This window comes from Nilaparvata lugens, chromosome 5 (genome assembly GCF_014356525.2).
Source record: "Nilaparvata lugens isolate BPH chromosome 5, ASM1435652v1, whole genome shotgun sequence".
Taxonomy (NCBI): domain Eukaryota; kingdom Metazoa; phylum Arthropoda; class Insecta; order Hemiptera; family Delphacidae; genus Nilaparvata; species Nilaparvata lugens.
Window position 1 is genome coordinate 72,734,614 of NC_052508.1, and position 18,614 is coordinate 72,753,227.

General features: G+C 35.5%; 1 protein-coding gene across 1 annotated transcript in view; it reads right to left on the minus strand.

Moving 5' to 3' along the window:
• Positions 1-18,159, minus strand: part of LOC120351665 — a 120,552-nt gene extending 102,393 nt beyond the window's left edge. Inside the window, exons 1-2 of the mRNA XM_039429605.1 lie at positions 17,951-18,159; positions 14,996-15,259 (exon numbers count right to left, since the gene is read on the minus strand). Of these exons, the coding sequence (XP_039285539.1) occupies positions 14,996-15,259; positions 17,951-17,954 (268 nt within the window). The 5' untranslated portion in view covers positions 17,955-18,159. The remainder of the gene's footprint in view (positions 1-14,995; positions 15,260-17,950) is intronic.
• Positions 18,160-18,614: the final 455 nt, after the last annotated feature.

An 18,614-nucleotide genomic window follows, 5' to 3' on the forward strand; every position in this document is an offset into this window, starting at 1 on the left:
AACCCTCGGGTTGCCGAGTACATGGTCACAAGTAAACTCGACGCTTTATTCACATCGGTTTACCTGGAGTTTAAATACTCGTTACACTTTACTTGTAAGTAAATACTTGTCGTACTCTTTTTATTCACACCGCCCATAGATACAGCGATAATTTTGTGATTGAATGCTCTCCTAGATATTTGTCGATTAGGTGATTTATCCATTTCATCAAGATCTCAGATCTGCCGGGATCTTTTCTTCTTCAGATGCCTATCCGTTAACGAATGTTGGCAATCATTGTGGCAATGATGATCTGGTTGACAGCTGCTCTGAAGAGTTCGGGGGTGGACACTCCAAGCCACGTTCTGAAATTCTTCATCCAAGATATACGCCTCCCACCAACGCCTCCAGCTGGGATAGGCAGCTCCATTATGTCCAGTTTTCAGTTCGTCAATTTCCTGTTGCTTTTAGAAAGTTCAGTGAATAGGTCTATAGTAGGTCCACGTTAAAATGACAGTATTTGCTCAACTTTGGAATTGCTATACTTGTCTTTCATTCGACAAAGCCGGTGGTACTATCCTTTTCTAGGTCCACAACGATGCATAATTGACAGTGTAGAAATATAATTAATTAATGCAGAGAATCGGCATCGCTATTCTCCTATCTTTATCCACTGTCATTATAACGTGGACCTCACTATACACGATCTATTATCAGGACCTTCTATATACTACCGGATCTGAGCCTAGAAAGAAAATGGCCGCCGTATGTGGTGGTCTATAGAAATTCCTACTGAGAAAAAATCACTAATCAGCTGTTAGAGAGCGTCTCAGTTTGTCGGAATCTCAGTTCGTCTAGTTCTCGTTCAAAATATCAATGCCGGCCACCACATACGGCGGCCATTTTTTCTGTAGGCACAGTTCCGGTATATAGGAAGTCCTGCTATTATATGCTATAAATTCTAAAGGAACAAAAACCGTACGTTTTTCCTTGACGAAATTAAACATTACAAAATAATTCGAAATAGCTGAGACTTTACACTATTTTCTCTTCATTTTGTGTTTAATTTTCTAGTTTTTCGAAATTCAATTCAAACGTGACTATGACAATGACTACGACTACGCCCCATTTCGGAAAGCCAATTTTTTGACTCCAGCTTTTTAAAGTCTAAGCTTTCTAAAGTTTTTAAAGTCTTGGCCAAATCCCGAGCTCGGAAACCTGCCCTGAAAATTATTTTGATATTGGAAAAGCAATATTCACAATGCTTACAATGCTATGAATGAAAACCATCTCTGTTGGCTGTGATTGGTGAAGAATATCTAGTCGTGAGAACCAATACCTGTATGGAATATGATGCACACAGAGGATTCATTCATTTAAATGATGCAATTTTATCATCAATGAATGAAAACCAATCACTACGGACTGGTTACAATATTCATTTATAAAGAATATCCACTCGTGAGAACCAAGACCTGTATGGAATATGGAGGATTCATTCATTTAAATAATGTTCTTTCATCATCAATGAATGGAAACCAATCACTACTGGCTGGTTACAATTCATTCATGAAGATTATACTCTCGTGGGAACCAAGACCTGTATGAAATACAATTTACACATCAGATTTCGTCGAGGCAGTTCTCAATCAATGAAAGTAACACGTCCGCTTGAAGGCTGTTGATGGATGACTCTTAACACCAGAAAAACGTTAAGGCCTCCTACGGTGTTAATTTTCTGCGAAAGAATTGAAAAGTCTATCTTCAATTTCTTCTGTTCTGCTCGTTGAATTTCATTTCAAGTGAGAGAACAGAGCCATTTACACCTTCGGCTTCGGCGGAAACGGTGGTTGGTAGACTGTTAATTTCGTCGCTCAGCTTACAAGAACAAAGACAGGGACATTAATATGCGGTTGATGGTGGTGAGGAGTGAGGGGGAGGAGGTTGGGGTTGCGGTGGTGGAGGAGGTGGAGGAGGATGAGGATGAGGAGGAGAGACCTCGAGATCAAGAAAATGAGAATGCGTCGTCGTTGTCTCGCGTTCGTCAGCGGAGAATTTTTCAGATTCTATTCAGACCTCGTACGGACAAGCCTTTGTTTGTTATTATAGTGGTTCAAATGAGGGACAGGAGCGACCAAATAAATAAATGAATAAACGATCAGTCGAGATGAAATGCATACTGCAGAAAAACTTGTTTGCTCTGTCTTGGCATGCCGGCTCATGAAAAAGAACTGGAATATTTTAAGCGGCAAGCAAAGACGCTGCAGCAGGAGCAGAAAATGATGATGATGATGATGATGATGAGGAGGAGGAGGTGGAGGAGGAGGAGGAGAACGTCGGGATGAACATGTGAAATAAGAATGAGATGACGGCATAACATGTTAACCGGTAGCAAGTCGAGATGGTGGGCATGAATATTCTATTTTGGCGTTTCGCTCTTTCTCATAATTCTGATCATTATTCTCATTTCAGTCCAAATCGAGCGATCACTGCAGTTTCTCGTCAACTTTTAACAATCGCGCTTGCTTTTCTTTCTACGGCGCAAACCGACGGTCCGACACTCATCCATAAATGACATCTTGTAACGTCGAATAATCGATTGTTGAACGTCGAGATGTAAACAACAAATTCAATGAGAGTTCGCCTGCAGTTGTTGAAACAACACCGCCGGTGCAGGTTTAAAAATATACTTCAAATATAATGAAAATGAATGAAAAAACTGTTTATTCATTCTCATTATATTTGAAGTCCATTCGCCAATCACCAATGATAATTAGGTTTCTCATGATAGAAGGAATTTTTATAAAAGCAATGGATAGATTGTTTTCATATGAGAAAAAGAAGAAGTTAAACATGATTAAAATTTAACCAGCTTTTGTGCAACTGGGCCTTTGTGCGGGAAATTTTTGCATTTTTCTGGAAATTGATCTTAATTTACTATGATTGGATAGAACATTTATAATGTTATTATAATTTAACGTTATTAGACAAAACGTTTAACGTTACCACTGACTGAGTACTGAAGTACTAGTTATTGGTTTCTATTATTCTATGCCTTCACCAACAGTTATTTGTTCCCATCCATTCTGCTCATAGCCAAGGAGAAGTTACCTTTTTAAAAAATACGTGATATAAATACATTCTTATCATATCAGAGGCAATCTATATCACGAAAATGAAGCAGTTTATCCTGACATTATACACCTTGTATATCCAGGAAGAACATGAAACAAATCATACGTTATGTCACATTAAGCTAGAAAATATTGTTCAATTTTTTCCAGAAACCGAGCTAGGCTTATTAATATTTTTCTCGGTTTACGTTTAACGGCGTAAATTGAACATTGATAAGATTGATATGTGTCAAGCTGTCTGTCTGGTTTCCTAGAGGACCTTATTTGATGCTGGTATCCATTATAGGGGCTGATGACATTTTCTCATCCCAGCCATGCTTATGCTTGCAACTCTCATAGTTTATGATTTACAATATTATTCTGAGCGCATGCTCATAAGAGAGGGCGTGCGAAAGAATCGTTATACAACTCTTGATTTGAAAAAGACTATGGGCTACACTATACGCACAGAAAACTTCTACACTTCTTGATTGTTTATTCTATGACTATAGTGACTCATGCGGCCGGCTTTCATGCTTTAGCAAGGCATTTACTAGGGGCAATTTACTAAGTAGACTTTTGCGCAGAGGCTTTGCGCATAGTTGTTAAATGTCAACACATGTAAGGACTGTTAGGTATGCGTCTGGTACCACTTTGATTACCGTTTATAGGTAGAAAGCTTGTAAAATGCACATTAGTTGACATATATGACCAAGATTATGAAGTCACGCTGGGTCTTTCAAGAATTGATCTCTGGACATTGCAGTTTATCCAATTTCAGAATGTAAATTGAAAAATAATCATGGTTTTGGATTGTCACATTTAAGATTACACCATAGGTGTTGAAATAGACATGTTTTTGCCACTTCACAGGCTAAGTTTAGCATATAGTGAGGTCCACGTTATAATGGCAGTGTGCAATTGAAAATACTGTTGCTGTCCTTTTCAACAAAACAGATAGCGCTATCTCTCTCTAGCTTTGCAATGTTGTCAGTTTGCCAGAATATTTTATTTCTACTTTTGACAGTGACTGTACAAAAGTAGACTAACAATTGTTAGCCGCTATTTTTCTTCTTCATTCTATCTAAATACTTTGGTACACAAGTATAATTGATTTAAAATGTATTTTTCTACAACTGCGCGTAAAGAAAGAATTTACGTACTCAATCCTCCTCGTAAAACAGCTTATTTCTGAGGAGAATCTACTTTTTCGCTCTCTAACCATCCGCGCATGCGCAGTAGATTTTCTTTACGCTCGCAAATCATTCGCGCATGCGCAGAAGAGTTTCTTTACGCTCGGTAATCAGCTGATAATAAGCAGCTCGCCAAAGACAAACCACTCTCGGTCAGATCTTAACCTAAAAAGTCGGTAATTGTACCGATTCTACAGCCATGATGGGTATCAGTGTAGACGAATTATTATAAACTCCGCCAGATATAAGTGATTTAACAGGTTGGCGCAGTTGTAGAAAAAATTTTGTATGTAATTCACGCGTAATGCTTCTTCACTCTTGCAAAATTATCACGCTCCGCTTCGCATCGCGTGATAACTGTTTTGCGTGAGCGATAAAGTCGCGCATTACGCTCTTAATACATAAATAGCTATTTTGAAACAATGAAATGATTTTTAGACATTACCGTACGAGAAACACAAATTAAAATACCTGAAATGACATTTTAAAAGTTGATAACTAACCATCCTAGACTTTATCCATGCTTCAGTTAGCCTACACGTTTAGGTTAGACCTAATCGTACCGGTATAAAATATAATTGAAAGGTTATTTCAGAATTGTTTCCAATGAAATTACTTATTTTGAAAAGGATTTCTATTTTTCTATCATTTTTGAAAGAAATTGGAATAGAATACCCACCAAAAAACTTAATTTCTGTTGTTTTGAAATTCAGATTGGTGTATCACAGCTTTTTGAATTATCCGACATTTCAGGTTTGTATAAAAATAAAAATCTATATAGAAGCAAATTTTTCAATCAAATTATGAAAAAATATATTTTCTTGATTAATTTGACATTAAATTGAATATTTTACTAAGGAAATGATAATTATTATTATTAGATCAAATTTGGTGGGATGAATTGAGTAACAGCTGTGTACGCTCAGTGGCAAAATGGAGAGACTTGGCAACGTATTTCTCCTATCTTCTTTCACTGCCATTATAACGTGGACCTCACTATAAATATCTTGTAAATGACCAAGATTATGGAGGCATTCTGGTTCTTCCAGGGATTGATGTCTGGACATTGCAGTATTTCCAATTACAGAATTTGAATTGAAAAATAATCATGGTTTAGAATTATCACACTTGAAATGACACCAAAGGTGTTGAAATATGTTTTTGCTTCTTCACAGGTATAGTTTAGCATAATTATATTGTAAATAGAGAGGATAAACGTATGCAGTTTTCCAATTACAGAATGTGAATTGAAAAATAATCATGGTTTTGAATTGTCATATTTAAGACTAGTAGTTCTGTGAACAGTAGACCTCACGCAGTATTCTCATCCACAAGAACCTGATTGAAACTATAGACCTTATGGAAATACAGCAATGGGCTGGCTTCTCCACACATCTGTGTAATCACTTGTCAGCTGATTTATGATGAATAATTCTATAGTTTGATTTTCACTTTAATATTGGTGTATGAAGGAGGCTCCTTTTTCCTTTTATATTATTCTTGAAATGCAAAATTTCCAAAAACCTTGTATATACGTCGACGCGCAATCAAAAAAGGAACATACATGTCAAATTTCATGAAAATCTATTACCGCGTTTCGCCGTAAATGCGCAACATATGAACATTTAAACATTATGACAAATGCCAAACCGTCGACTTGGATCTTAGACCTCACTTCGCACGGTCAATTACTCGTATAAACGTATGCAGTTTTCCAATTACAGAGCTTGAATTGGAAAATAATCATGGTTTTGAATTGTCACATTTAAGATAGCACCATATAGGTGTTGAAATAGTCATGTTTTTGCCACTTCACAGGCTGAGTTTAGCATAATTATCTTGTAAATAGAGAGGATAAAGGTAACAATAATCCGTAGTGGTAAGGAATTCTGGAATACTTTCATAATTTCACCAATTCCCTGTAAACAAATAATAATAATATCGTGTGACCTGGCTGGCTCAGCTCTGGTGTCAGAGTTTTCAGGTGGCAACTGATCAATTTCCGGGCCTCTGACATGACCCAACGACTCCTTTTTGGGCAGCCGGGACCGACCACTTAACGTGTCCATCCGAACGAAACAAGTAAAGTAAATTAATTGGGTGGCTCGTTGGAGTAAGTGATAGCACGCCGGTCTAATAATCAAGAGAACCCGAGTTCGAATCTTGGACGAGGCAAAAGTTTTTGACCACAGCACAATCACATAGATACGGCCACCCCGTCTTTTGGAGGAGACGAGGAGACGATAAGCCGTCGGTCCCGACTACCTGATAAGTGGTCGTCATCTATCATCATCATCCCTCTCACTCATTACCCACGTACAAGCCTAAGCGCTTATGTGGGTATCACCTTCAGTATTATTATTATTATTATTACTAGTAGTTCTGTGAACAATAGACCGCACGCTCAGTAAGTTACATTGACCTGTTGTTATGTTTCCTCAAGAATTAATAAATAATTTATCAATTTAAAATGTTTCTAAATAAACATAGAGCTTTCTGTCCTATCGTACCGTGACGTATCTTCCGGAATGTGAGTGTGATTTATGATCATTAATTAGGCTAATTATTAGATTATAGATTATATTTAATTATTATAGATTAGACTAATTATTTAGTATAATTTTTACGGTAATATCGGGTTCGAAGGAAACTCCTTTTCCTTTTGTATTTTCCTTAAAATGCAAAATTTAAAAAACCTTATGTATACGTCGACGCGAAATTCAAAAAGGAACATACCTGTCAAATTTCATGAAATTTCATTGCTGCGTTTCGCTGTAAATGCGCAACATATAAACATAAAGAGAAATTCAAAACAGTCGACTTGAATCTTAGACCTCACTTCGCTCGGTCAATTATTATTATTAAAAATAAATTCTGTATATAACATTTGCAAAATCTGAATTTTTTCAGAAAGTTTGCTTTGTCAGTAGGTGGATAAAAACCATAGTCGATGCACACAGATGAACAAACTCATAAACTTGTGGAAGATTATCATCCAATCAACTTTTTAAACACTAACATCTTGAGAAATACGATCTCATAATAAAGTAATTATAGACTGGAAACCTAATTCAATTGGAATTGCTTCAAATTTTATTGCATTTTTATTAGAGCTTTTTTAAAAAATCATAAATAAATTGACAAGGCAAACTAACCTTTTGTTTTGAAACGTTTGATTGTAACAGTCGTTTTCCGTCAACTAGATCCAATTGAAGAATCAAGTAGGTTGAACATGTTTACTTGAGCTATAAATCAAACAATTCAAGAAAAAATGCCCTTATCGGTTGCATCATATTAAATTATGACCTTAATTCCGAAATAATGATCGTTAATGATAGTAATCACTTTATAACTAATTGACGACGACAATGTACTAATTTATGGAGCGATACCGTTTCGGACAATTTAACAACACGAGACAAGGGGAAGCGAGCAAGCTGATTCCCCCTTTAGTATGGCACGATTAGTATGAGAATATAGTATGACGGAGAGGGTAGGGTTGGGCAATTTGCCCTGGCTGTGTACATTGAATTATTTTTGATGGTTTTGGTGTGGGTAGGGGGTGGACATCGGGACATCTCTCCACAGGACTCCGGTTTTGGCCTAATCGCAACTCATGCACCCTACTTGAACGAAAAAACTGTCCTACTAGGCAATCATGATATCCTCCCACTTTATTTTCCTCAAAATAATATACCCTCGGTCGTGTAATGGAAGCAACACCTACTCTGTTTCATTACTGTTGAAAAGAACACTATGAAATAGTAGCGAGTACACTACTTGTTGCTCTAGAATTTGGAATCTTTGCCAACTGGGGCACACAAACAATCATTATAACATAATCATCATGTTTTTCATGTGAGAATTTGTGTGCATTTATGGCTTCAATATTTTATAAAATAACTTAATCATTTCAATGTGCAGTGTAATTAGTGTAATATTTTACTCTCGTTCGGTGTTTTACTTCTTCTAAATTTAAAATTTTCATCTCGTATTTATTTTTGGACGAAAATTGAGCTTGAACTATTTACAGTGGAAACATAACCTATTTTTATCAAAATTTGGGAATGGAATAGTTTTGGGCCAAGCCTGTTGTTCCTACCCAATCATATTATTTTATATGATTTGTAATATTGTATCCACGAATAAATAATAATAATAATAAATAATTATTTCGGAACGTACATTAAATTAGCTTGCAAGATCTCAACAAATTTGTATCTATACTACTTATAGAATTACCATTAAGGGACGGTTTCCTAGCTTGGAATTCAGCTAAGTTCTAGACTTTACACAGCTGGTGTCAGAAAATTGGCTTTCCAAAACGGAGCGTAGTTGCAGTAAATGGTTGCAGAAAAATAAATCTTTATTCTCTCATTTACAGTAGAAACATAAATGTTTCTGGACAATAATGTTTTCTGGACATTTTATTAATTTATCAAAATTTGGGAATGGAATAGATTTGGGCCAAGCCTGTTGTTCCTTCCTAATCATATTTATATGATTTGTGATTCTGTCCACGAATAAATAAATAAATAAATTTCTTTAATTGGAAACGTTTTTCATTGACGAAATGGAATATTCCTATATAATTCAAAATAGCTGAAACTTCCCACTACGTTCTCTTTATTTTATTTTGTGTTCAATTTTCCAGTATTTCGAAATTTAATTAAAACGTGACTCAAGCCGTGTCTACACTGAACAAATGTTCGACATAAATTTTCGGAAAACATGTTTGTTGAGGAGCTCAGGGACAAAAATTCTATTTTATAAATACAAGAAAGTAGCCCTGAATTCATACATTTTAAAGTTCATTTCATTTTTAGAGAAATTCAATAGGTTTTCTTTATTATTAGTTGTAGTTAAAAAGTTTGGACAATCATTGTTTGTCAAACAAAAAAATACTGTTTTCCCAAACATTTTCAGAGTTGACAGCTGTAAAACATAAAACCTGTTCTTTCCACTTACGAATATTTTGTTAGGTGACGCGTCCAGACTGGCCACGGGCAAACATTAATAACATAATAAAGTTTGCCCAAACTTTTTCAACAAATATGTTAGTCCAACATTTATTCAGAGTGGACTCTGCTTGAGTCACGTTTTAATTAAATTTCGAAAAACTAGAAAATTGAACACAAAATGAAATAGAGAGAAAATACTGTGGACACGACTTTAGACTATGACTACAACTACGTCCCGTTTCGGAAAGCCAATTTTCTGACTCCATCTGTTTAAAGTCTAGAACTTAGATAAATCCCGAGTTCGGAAACCGGCCCTGAGTATCTGTGTTACCTTACAGTGATACGATATTCATTTAGTTTTAGCATGATGTTTCCGCTATTTTATAGAATTAAGCCTTAAAATCACTCAAAACTGGCATTAACCTTGGCCCTCCCCCAGAAATATATCTTATATTCGCCACTGATCAGGTTAGATCTGTTAGAGATCAAGATGTGTTGGTTCCAACACGGAACTGCAGTCCTGTATAAAATTCGAATAAATGTGGATGTGACAAAAATAAAACTGTGTTTTTTCAATTACCTCCATTGCCTAAACCTCCATATTAATGGAATTTCTTTTACACTAGCAGGTGATCAGTTCTCCTCTAGAACACTTGACAAACTGAAAACTTGACCCACTAGAATCCTGAAAATTAAATAAAAAGGCCTTCAACCATCCTCTGTAAAATTAAAGATAAATATGTAACATTTCAAGTTAATCAGTTAAGAAATTCAAACGTGATGATGCGTCATTTGTGGATTTCCTATCCCATACGTGTAATAAGCCAATTCTTCCCTTAATTATAGATTATCAAGGTACTGAACAGCTCTGAAATTGTTTCCAAGAAGCTTCCTCATTCTCCATTTTAACAAACAAGGAATTTATTCATTTGACAATATAGTTATTTGTGCAACTAGTGCGCAAAGTGTCAGTTTGCTGCACCGAAAGAAACGTTTACTTGAGTGGTTTGGAATGGTTTCTTGAGTGCAGCAGAGGAACTTTGCGCACGTATTTCACATTAAGTTTTTCCTACAGTTACCATTGAATATGAAAAGTGGGTAATTATGGGTAAAATTGCCTGAAATCCATCAAATGTTTTTCTGTGTAATTTTATTATTGATAAAAACCTTAATCCTAAAATCCTCGTTGTCCTTGGTTATAATATATAATGAATAATAATTAGCGCGTTGTGCTTGGTTGCACGTCTGCTCACTATAGCAGCCCAGTCACTGTTACCAACTTCATTTTGATTTTGCTGCACTGTTGCTCCATATAACCTACTAAGTATTTTGCGTTGCCATGTTGCAAATCTGGAGTGCAGAAAAATTTTTCCCGCACTAGAGCGGAAAAGTGATTCTTTGCGTTCTGTAATCAGTGCAGCAATGGCCACTTTTCAACGTAACTGTAGGAAAAATATATTTTCATACTAGGGAATCTTCCCTGTACGCATGGAGGAGTTGCTGCAGACCTGAGAAACTCTCTTATAGTTGAAAAATGAATTTGCTTATCGAATTCCTAACATACCAATCATGGATCCAATAATTAGAACTAAGAACTGAATTGAAATAGGAATGAGGAATCCTAATATAATTATTATCAACGATAGATTATTATTGATTATCATGCTTTTCAAAGGATGTGTTTTTCAGTTTACTTTTAACTTATTGTCGACGATGTCCTTAGTTCAATTCCTTAAATCCTTAGTTTAAATAACGAAATTAACGTTTTGGTAGAGAGTTAGTGGGGAGGATATTTTTAATATTCTTCCCAAAGAATGGACATTGATTTGTCCAATGCTCCGCCAATTTATGTAGATGCATAACAATATGATTATTATCTATAGTTATTATATTACAAATTGCTTTTTCATATCATATACAAATCAATAGTTATTTTCTTAGTCTATATTATGTAAATTCGTCTATAATTTTGCTGTATTGTAAGCTATTGTATATAAGTGTATAAGCCAGTATATATTGTAATCTACATAAATAAAGTACTCAATCAATCAATCAATCAATCAATGTACTAATATCGGAGTCTACTATAATTATTATCCTTTGAGATCCTTATATGATTATGAATAATTGATTATTGATTATCATGCATTTCAAAGGATGTCTTTTCAGTCTACTTTCAATATATTGTCGACGATTCTACTAATATCGATGCTCTACTAGAATAATTATCCTCTGGGATCCTTATATAATAAAAATAGTTGATTATTGATTATCATGCATTATACAGAATGTGTATTCAGCCCATCTTCAACTTATTGTCGACGATATACTTATATCAAGGGTATTGTAGGATTGTTATCCTTTGGGATCCTTATGTAATAATAAATTTAGTCTAGTTTTAACTTATTGTCGATTGTACTAATATCGAGGCTCTACTAGAGTAATTATCCTCTTGGGTCCTTATATAATAATAAATAATTGATTATTGATTATAATGCATTACAGAGGATTTGTTTTCAGCCTACTTTTAACTTATTGTCGACGATTGCACTAATATCGAGCCTCTTCTAGAATTATTATCCTCTTTGCTGGGGAAATAAGGGTGGTTGAAAAAGCGATCCCCGAAGAAGGATATCGAATAGCTTAATATAAGGATCGAATTACGGTCTGAGAGGGAGGTGCAACGGAGAGGCTGAGATAGTTTAAAGTGAGGAAGGACGAGCTTTCTCCAGTGGAGCTCGGGTGATAGATAAGGGAAAGGATCCTAGGTGGAAAACGGTGGAAAAAGACAGGGAGAGAGTTATTGGGAGGCTGTGCGAGGGAGGGAGGGAGAAAAGTGTAGCAGAGGTGAGGGAGCCTTGCAATAAATCACCTCCTGCGATGATCAGGAGAGGGGAAAATGGAGGGAGAAGAGGACCAAGAAGGGAAATTCTAGGGAAAAATAACGGCTGCGTTAATATGCGTCAGGTTCTTCTAGGGCTTCCCTTTTCCCCCTGCCGTTAGACCCTTTGAGCGATACTCGATCGATATGGAGCACCCTCTTCGATCTGCGAGCGATTTTCTCGGCTCCACACTCTTCAATAATTCAGCCAAGTCCGAGGCATTAACGTTTTCCTCTAATCCATTTATTCTGAACCGCAAGCTCCCATTGAGCTGGGCTCGTTCTTGTCAACTAAACTCAAAACTTTCTCTCGGCGATTTTGTGCGTCCATGCAACCACCCCTCCCACAATACTCAACTTTTTCATCTTGCTTCATTTGGAGATTTGAACCGTTTTATTGATCGAGTTCTCTTGAAAAACATTGATCTCGACTATTATGACGACCATCGTGTTTTGGAAAATATTTGTAATAGTTCGAGTTATTCAATTCAGAATCATTCTCTTGAGATATTGGGTCGTATGAATAACAACTGAGCATATGAGCCTGGAGCATAAGGTTTTACTCATGAAGAAGCATAAGCATTGCTCATTTTTATATGAAAAATCTGGTGTAGCGCACTCACACAACTCGAAAAAGTACCAGATATAATGATGAAAATAGAGATTGATCTGATTTGTGGTCTATATGAGAATGGATTGAATTAGCAATCCAAAAGTGTATGGGATTTGTATAGATGATGTTATTCAAAGCACTTAGCCCACATTTCTCTTTGAAAGAATATTATTCATTATTTTTCTTCCATTCCATTTTACAATCACAATATCAAATTGATGATTGGGGAGAGGATCAACAGGATAAACCCAAAACTGATACTCTCCCAAATTTTGATTTTGATTTGAAATACTATTTGGACTACTATTATCGAAATCTGGTGTGGCGCACTCACACAACTTTCCTTGCCGTTATGAAATTGATCACCTGACGCTGGTGTTCACGCGCATCTCAAGTCTACTATTCCAAGATCTGAGCCAGCTGGTGACAGGACAATAACGCTGGAGACACACGAGGGCTGCTATCTCTCCATAGTGAATGATTTAATAGAACCAACAATTGCCAACAGTTTGCATTTGAATAATCACATTTTCTCGCATTTCAAGATTATTTTCAATTTTAGGTGAAAATGTTACAAAACATTAATTGTAGAGATTTGTATGCTCAATCTTTTTCACTTGAAATTTTTCGATTAAATTGTATCTGAAGCCTGATAATTTGGAATCTAAAATCAAACTTTGCATAGATGGGGTGGTGCTCCAGAAATTTTTAAAGATATGGGACTTGTGGCAGTTGATGAAGCTTATCAATGCCTTTTCTAGGTATGAATTTGTTCAAAATCGTTGGAGCCGTTGTCGAGAAAATCGCGAAAACCCTGTTTTTGACAACATTTTCGCCATTTTAGCCGCCATCTTGAATTACACAGACGCACATACACTCATAAGGTGCTTACAGATATACGCGCCGCAAACATGAGCAATCCACTTTTAATCAGCTGATTTTATCTGTATTTCTGTATATCTGTGTTTTTACAGCAACAGTAAGATACAGATATAAGAAGCTTGGCATCAGCTGATTAGAAGTGAATTGCTCATGTTCGCGGCGCGTAAATCTGTACGCACCTTTACACACACACACACACACACCAATACCCAAAAATCCACTTTTTTGGACTCAGGGGACCTTGAAACGTAAAGAAATTTAGAAATTTGGGGTACTTTAATTTTTTTCGAAAAGCATTACTTTCCTTACCTATGGCATGGAAAGTAAAAACCTTTATCTTATACTCTTACCTTATGCTTCTTCCACTTTTGAACACTTTTGATTTGGTTGTAGCAATAATCTTCTCATTCATGTAAAATACTCAATCATTGAGAATATTACAATCTCATCTAATATTTCAAATACATGAGTGGACAATTGAATTTCAAATATATGAGTGGATGTCAGATTTATTTTTTTATTTATTAATTCAATCAATGATAATCACACAACTTACAGAAAAATACCACAGGCTTATAAATACGCCCAAAACGGTTGCAATTCTAATTTATACAACAGTCCAGATGTAGCTAGGTTATGTGTACCCATATAGAAACAATAGCGTAAGTAGATATCCCATGGTATAAGGCGTTTATGTGGCAACTTTTACTGTTATCTCAAGCCGATTACTGTCGATTATTGTCGATTTCTACTGTTTTGACCGGGTAAGTGTGTATGAACGGCACAATATGAGAGACTACCAGCGTCATAAAGCTTCACAGGAAAGAACTACGTGGACTATCAGCTTGAGATAACAGTAAAAGTTGCGACATAAACGCCCTATACCATGGGATATCTACTTATGCTATTGTTTCTCTATGGTGACACATAACCTAGCAACATTTGGACTGTTTTATAAATTAGAATTGGAACCGTTTTGGGCGTATAAGCCCAAATGTAGTTTGAAATAGTATTTTCACTTAAGTTGTAAAGAGAACTAAAACGTCTCAACACCGCTTTATACAGAAAATTTCTATTCCATTCTGAATCAATGGTGAGCTCATAAATGGAGAGTTCAATAAAGGGTAATAATTGGATGAGGAGTAATGTACATTGTAAACTAAGGGGAACGAAGCAGAATAACGATTGTACTAGAGATTATCCATCTATAATATAGATGTATGGCATGGAAGGCACCAATCCGTCAACCGGAGCTTTAATGAACTGTTCAGCGACCTTACATTAGTTAATTCTTTATTGCCTCATCTTGTTTAAAAACGGTTTATTACTTCAAAACATGATATTAGGAAATTACTAGACAATTAAATTATTACATCTGGCATGCTTTTTATCGGCGGAGAGAGACACGGATGATTGCTTTTCTGTCTTTGTTGAATTCTTCATTGTTTCAGTTAACGTGCAATAACTATAACAATGACAAAGGCGGAGCGCAAATGAAATTGGAGTTCGTCTCCCGCGTTCAACAAATAGATGACTGCGGACCTGTGCGGTGCGGACTGCGCTTTGATGACCGCAGCTTTTGATGACCGCGGCTGACCGCGCGCGGTCTGGTGGTTGTTGACTTGAACTGCCAGCATCTGAAACTCATTCCATTATTAATATTATTATAAACTAGATAACAATGTTCAATAATTGATGGATTATTTATTGGTTTTTACAATGAGTACATCATCAAAATGATGTCGAGAGAAATCCTTATTTAAATTGAAATTAAAGAAGTTTTCAACACAGCTGGGTATGGACAATGCAGAAGACATCATCACAACAAATTATAATTGACCGAGCTAAGTGAGGTCTAAGATTCAAGTCGACGGTTCGGCATTTCTCTTAATGTTTCAATGTTTGTATGTTTAAATGTTTATTATGTTTATATGTTGCGCATTTACGGCGAAACGCGGTAAAAGATTTTCATGAAATTTGACAGGTATGTTCCTTTTTAAGTTGCGCGTCGACGTACATACAAGGTTTTTGGAAATTTTGCATTTCAAGGATAATATAAAAGGAAAAAGGAGCGTCCTTCATACGCCAATATTAGAGTAAAAATCAGACTATAGAATTATTCATCATAAATCAGCTGTCGAGTTGACTATAAATTGCATGCAATAATTCAATATCTCAATGCAGATTGGTAAAAAATTAACAGCTGTGTAGACTATCAATTGCATGCCTCATTGAATGCATTTTTTATGCACTATTAAATAGGATGCAAAGAACTTATAACAGCTCGTCTGGGCGCCAAGATGTCTTCTGGTTTTCTCCTGCTAAATTCCGGAAAGCGTTATATGATAATTAAATCTTGTGTAAGCAAGATCTGATCAAATAAATAGTTGGTGTATCAGTGTGGATGTGCTTATGGTTTGGGACGTCGTTATAACTGCGCGAGGTCTACTGTTCACAGAAATACTAGTACCTACCTTGATCGATGAATTCGCTGGTGGTGACAATATGTCTTCTGTTCTTGAAATCTGATTGCATCATTACACGAGTTAAAGCTGTGCAAAGGCTAAAAATAAACTTTCTACTCGTGAAAATTTTCAAAGTTTTTCAATTTGTATATCATCAAGCTATCAAAATGGAAAAGTTTTCTCAGGAAAACATTTCTTTCTGGTCATTACTTTTTGAGATATGAACGCCTAAAGTTTAAATTTTTGGAACAGAACATTTCAAATTCGGTGAGAGATAAATCCATGTCATTCAGAGAATAGATTCTTCATGGTATTGTTGATCTAGTAAAACTAAAATTTTCTGAAAATATCAATTTTTAAGATAGCTATTCAATTTACTAAAAATAGCCAGAAATAACTTTTACTTGAGTTATTTTTGGTAAATTGAATAACTATCTTAAAAATTGATATTTTTCGAAAATTTTGTTTTACTAGATCAACAATACCATGAAGAATACATCCTCTAAGTCTCATGGATTTATATCTTACCGAATGTTCTGTCCCAAAAGTTCAAACTTCAGGCGCTCATATCTCGAAAAGTAATGATTGAAAAAAAATCCTGAGAAAACTTCTCCATTTTGATAGCTCCATGATAATTATACAAATCGAAAAACTTTGAAAAATATCACCAGTAGATAGTTTATTTTCAGCCTTTGCACAGCCTTAATCTTCTTTTGAGCAATCCAATGATTATTATATCTGTATGTAATAATAATATTCAATGAGATTCTGAATGCATCAGAATTAGTGTTTCCTTTCTATCTTTAAAACCTGTGATATGCAACTCTGGTTTGTGCAAAGACATTTTTTGCCCATGCAGACCATTTTCTAAAGATTTTATTTGACTCCGTATGTTAATGAGGTTGTTCATTCATTTGTTGTTGTTTTATATTGAAAATGAGTACATACGATTTTAACTTTGTAAATTGCATTTTTTTTTTAAATAAATATCTTTTGTCAGTCAAAAAAAGAAAGAAAACATAAGGTAACCTTGTGCTATTCCTCTCCCAAATTTAGATAAGGTTACACATTTTGTTGGTATATTACATATATTAATTGGTCTCTTTAATAATTAGGTTCACTCTGCTCTGGAATAAATTGATTAGTTTGAGCATGATTGAAATTGAAATTGAAATTATCTTTATTCTTCTTCTTAGAAAGTACAAACAATATACAATTTCATTCCATTTCATTTCAATATATATATATATATTATATATATATATATCTATATATATATATATTATATATATATATATAAGCTTTGCTTATATATGCTATATATATGCTTATGCTTTTTTCAGGCCGAGTTCATTAATAAAACACACAAACAACAACATATAGACTAATATATAATAATATAAACTAATCAATCAAACGTACATATAGGGTCTATAATTTTCAACATAAATATGTCTCGTCGGGCTTTCTTCATTTTTGGTAGGTCAAATGCCAAGCTCTCACACAGTCCCCTCCAGCCATCCAGCCATGACATGGCACGCTCATCCGCCAGGTGAATACCCCTGAGTCCCCATTTCATTTATTAATCGTCACATTACATCAATTTTTGAGTAACACTCATTTGACTGGTGACATGTCAATACTAGAACAAAATCATATTTAAAAGTCTTAGTTTCAACTTCTTGTAAGTAAAATAAATGAGTACTCTCACTATACATATACAACACTTGCAGAAGGTTCATCACATGGGCGAAGCCTGTTAAGAGCATTGGCAAAGACCATCAAACTTCCAATAGTAATTCCCATAATAATTATTCATAACAGAAACTTCGAGTGACTCCAATTCCCATAATTCATAATTACCCATAATGCTCCATTGGAACTCCAACTTTGAGTGACGTGAGATAAGCGATCCTATGAATATTTAATGCGTCTCCCGGTAACAAATTGTCCGATATGAAACAAGGAAACGGAGCCGGCTATAAATTATTCGGTTAGTCTATTGTTGGCCGTAATTCGTGTGGTTGAGCATTATGCGATTATGCGGGTGGCGATGTGACCGCAAACGGGAACAAAGAGTGGACAAATCCGTGGTTTCAAATGCACCCTGTCACACACAAAGCCGCCGGAAGTCGCCGCAAATAACCTAAAACAACCGAATAATAACCTAAAACAACGGATCTGTCTCAGTGTTGCTGTCTGGTGGGTTCTGTGACACCTGCTACTTGAATTATCCCTCAATCCTTCACTTTAACTCCACATTTTACTCACTGATGTTTTTCTCTCTCTATCTCACCTGTTCCCATTTATCCTTGCGTTTTGTTTGTCGTGCAAAATGAGCAGGTGTGCTCAGTATTGACACTTGTCAAGTCGATTTCAGTGTATTCGACGTGTATGAATCAGAGTATAAGTGATAACTGATGGGAAAATAATTGTAAAAATTTGCCTTCAATAGAATCAATAAATAATATATAATATAGTAACTCACTAAACCAGTCCTGGATAATGCTGTCTCGAAACGAAGGGG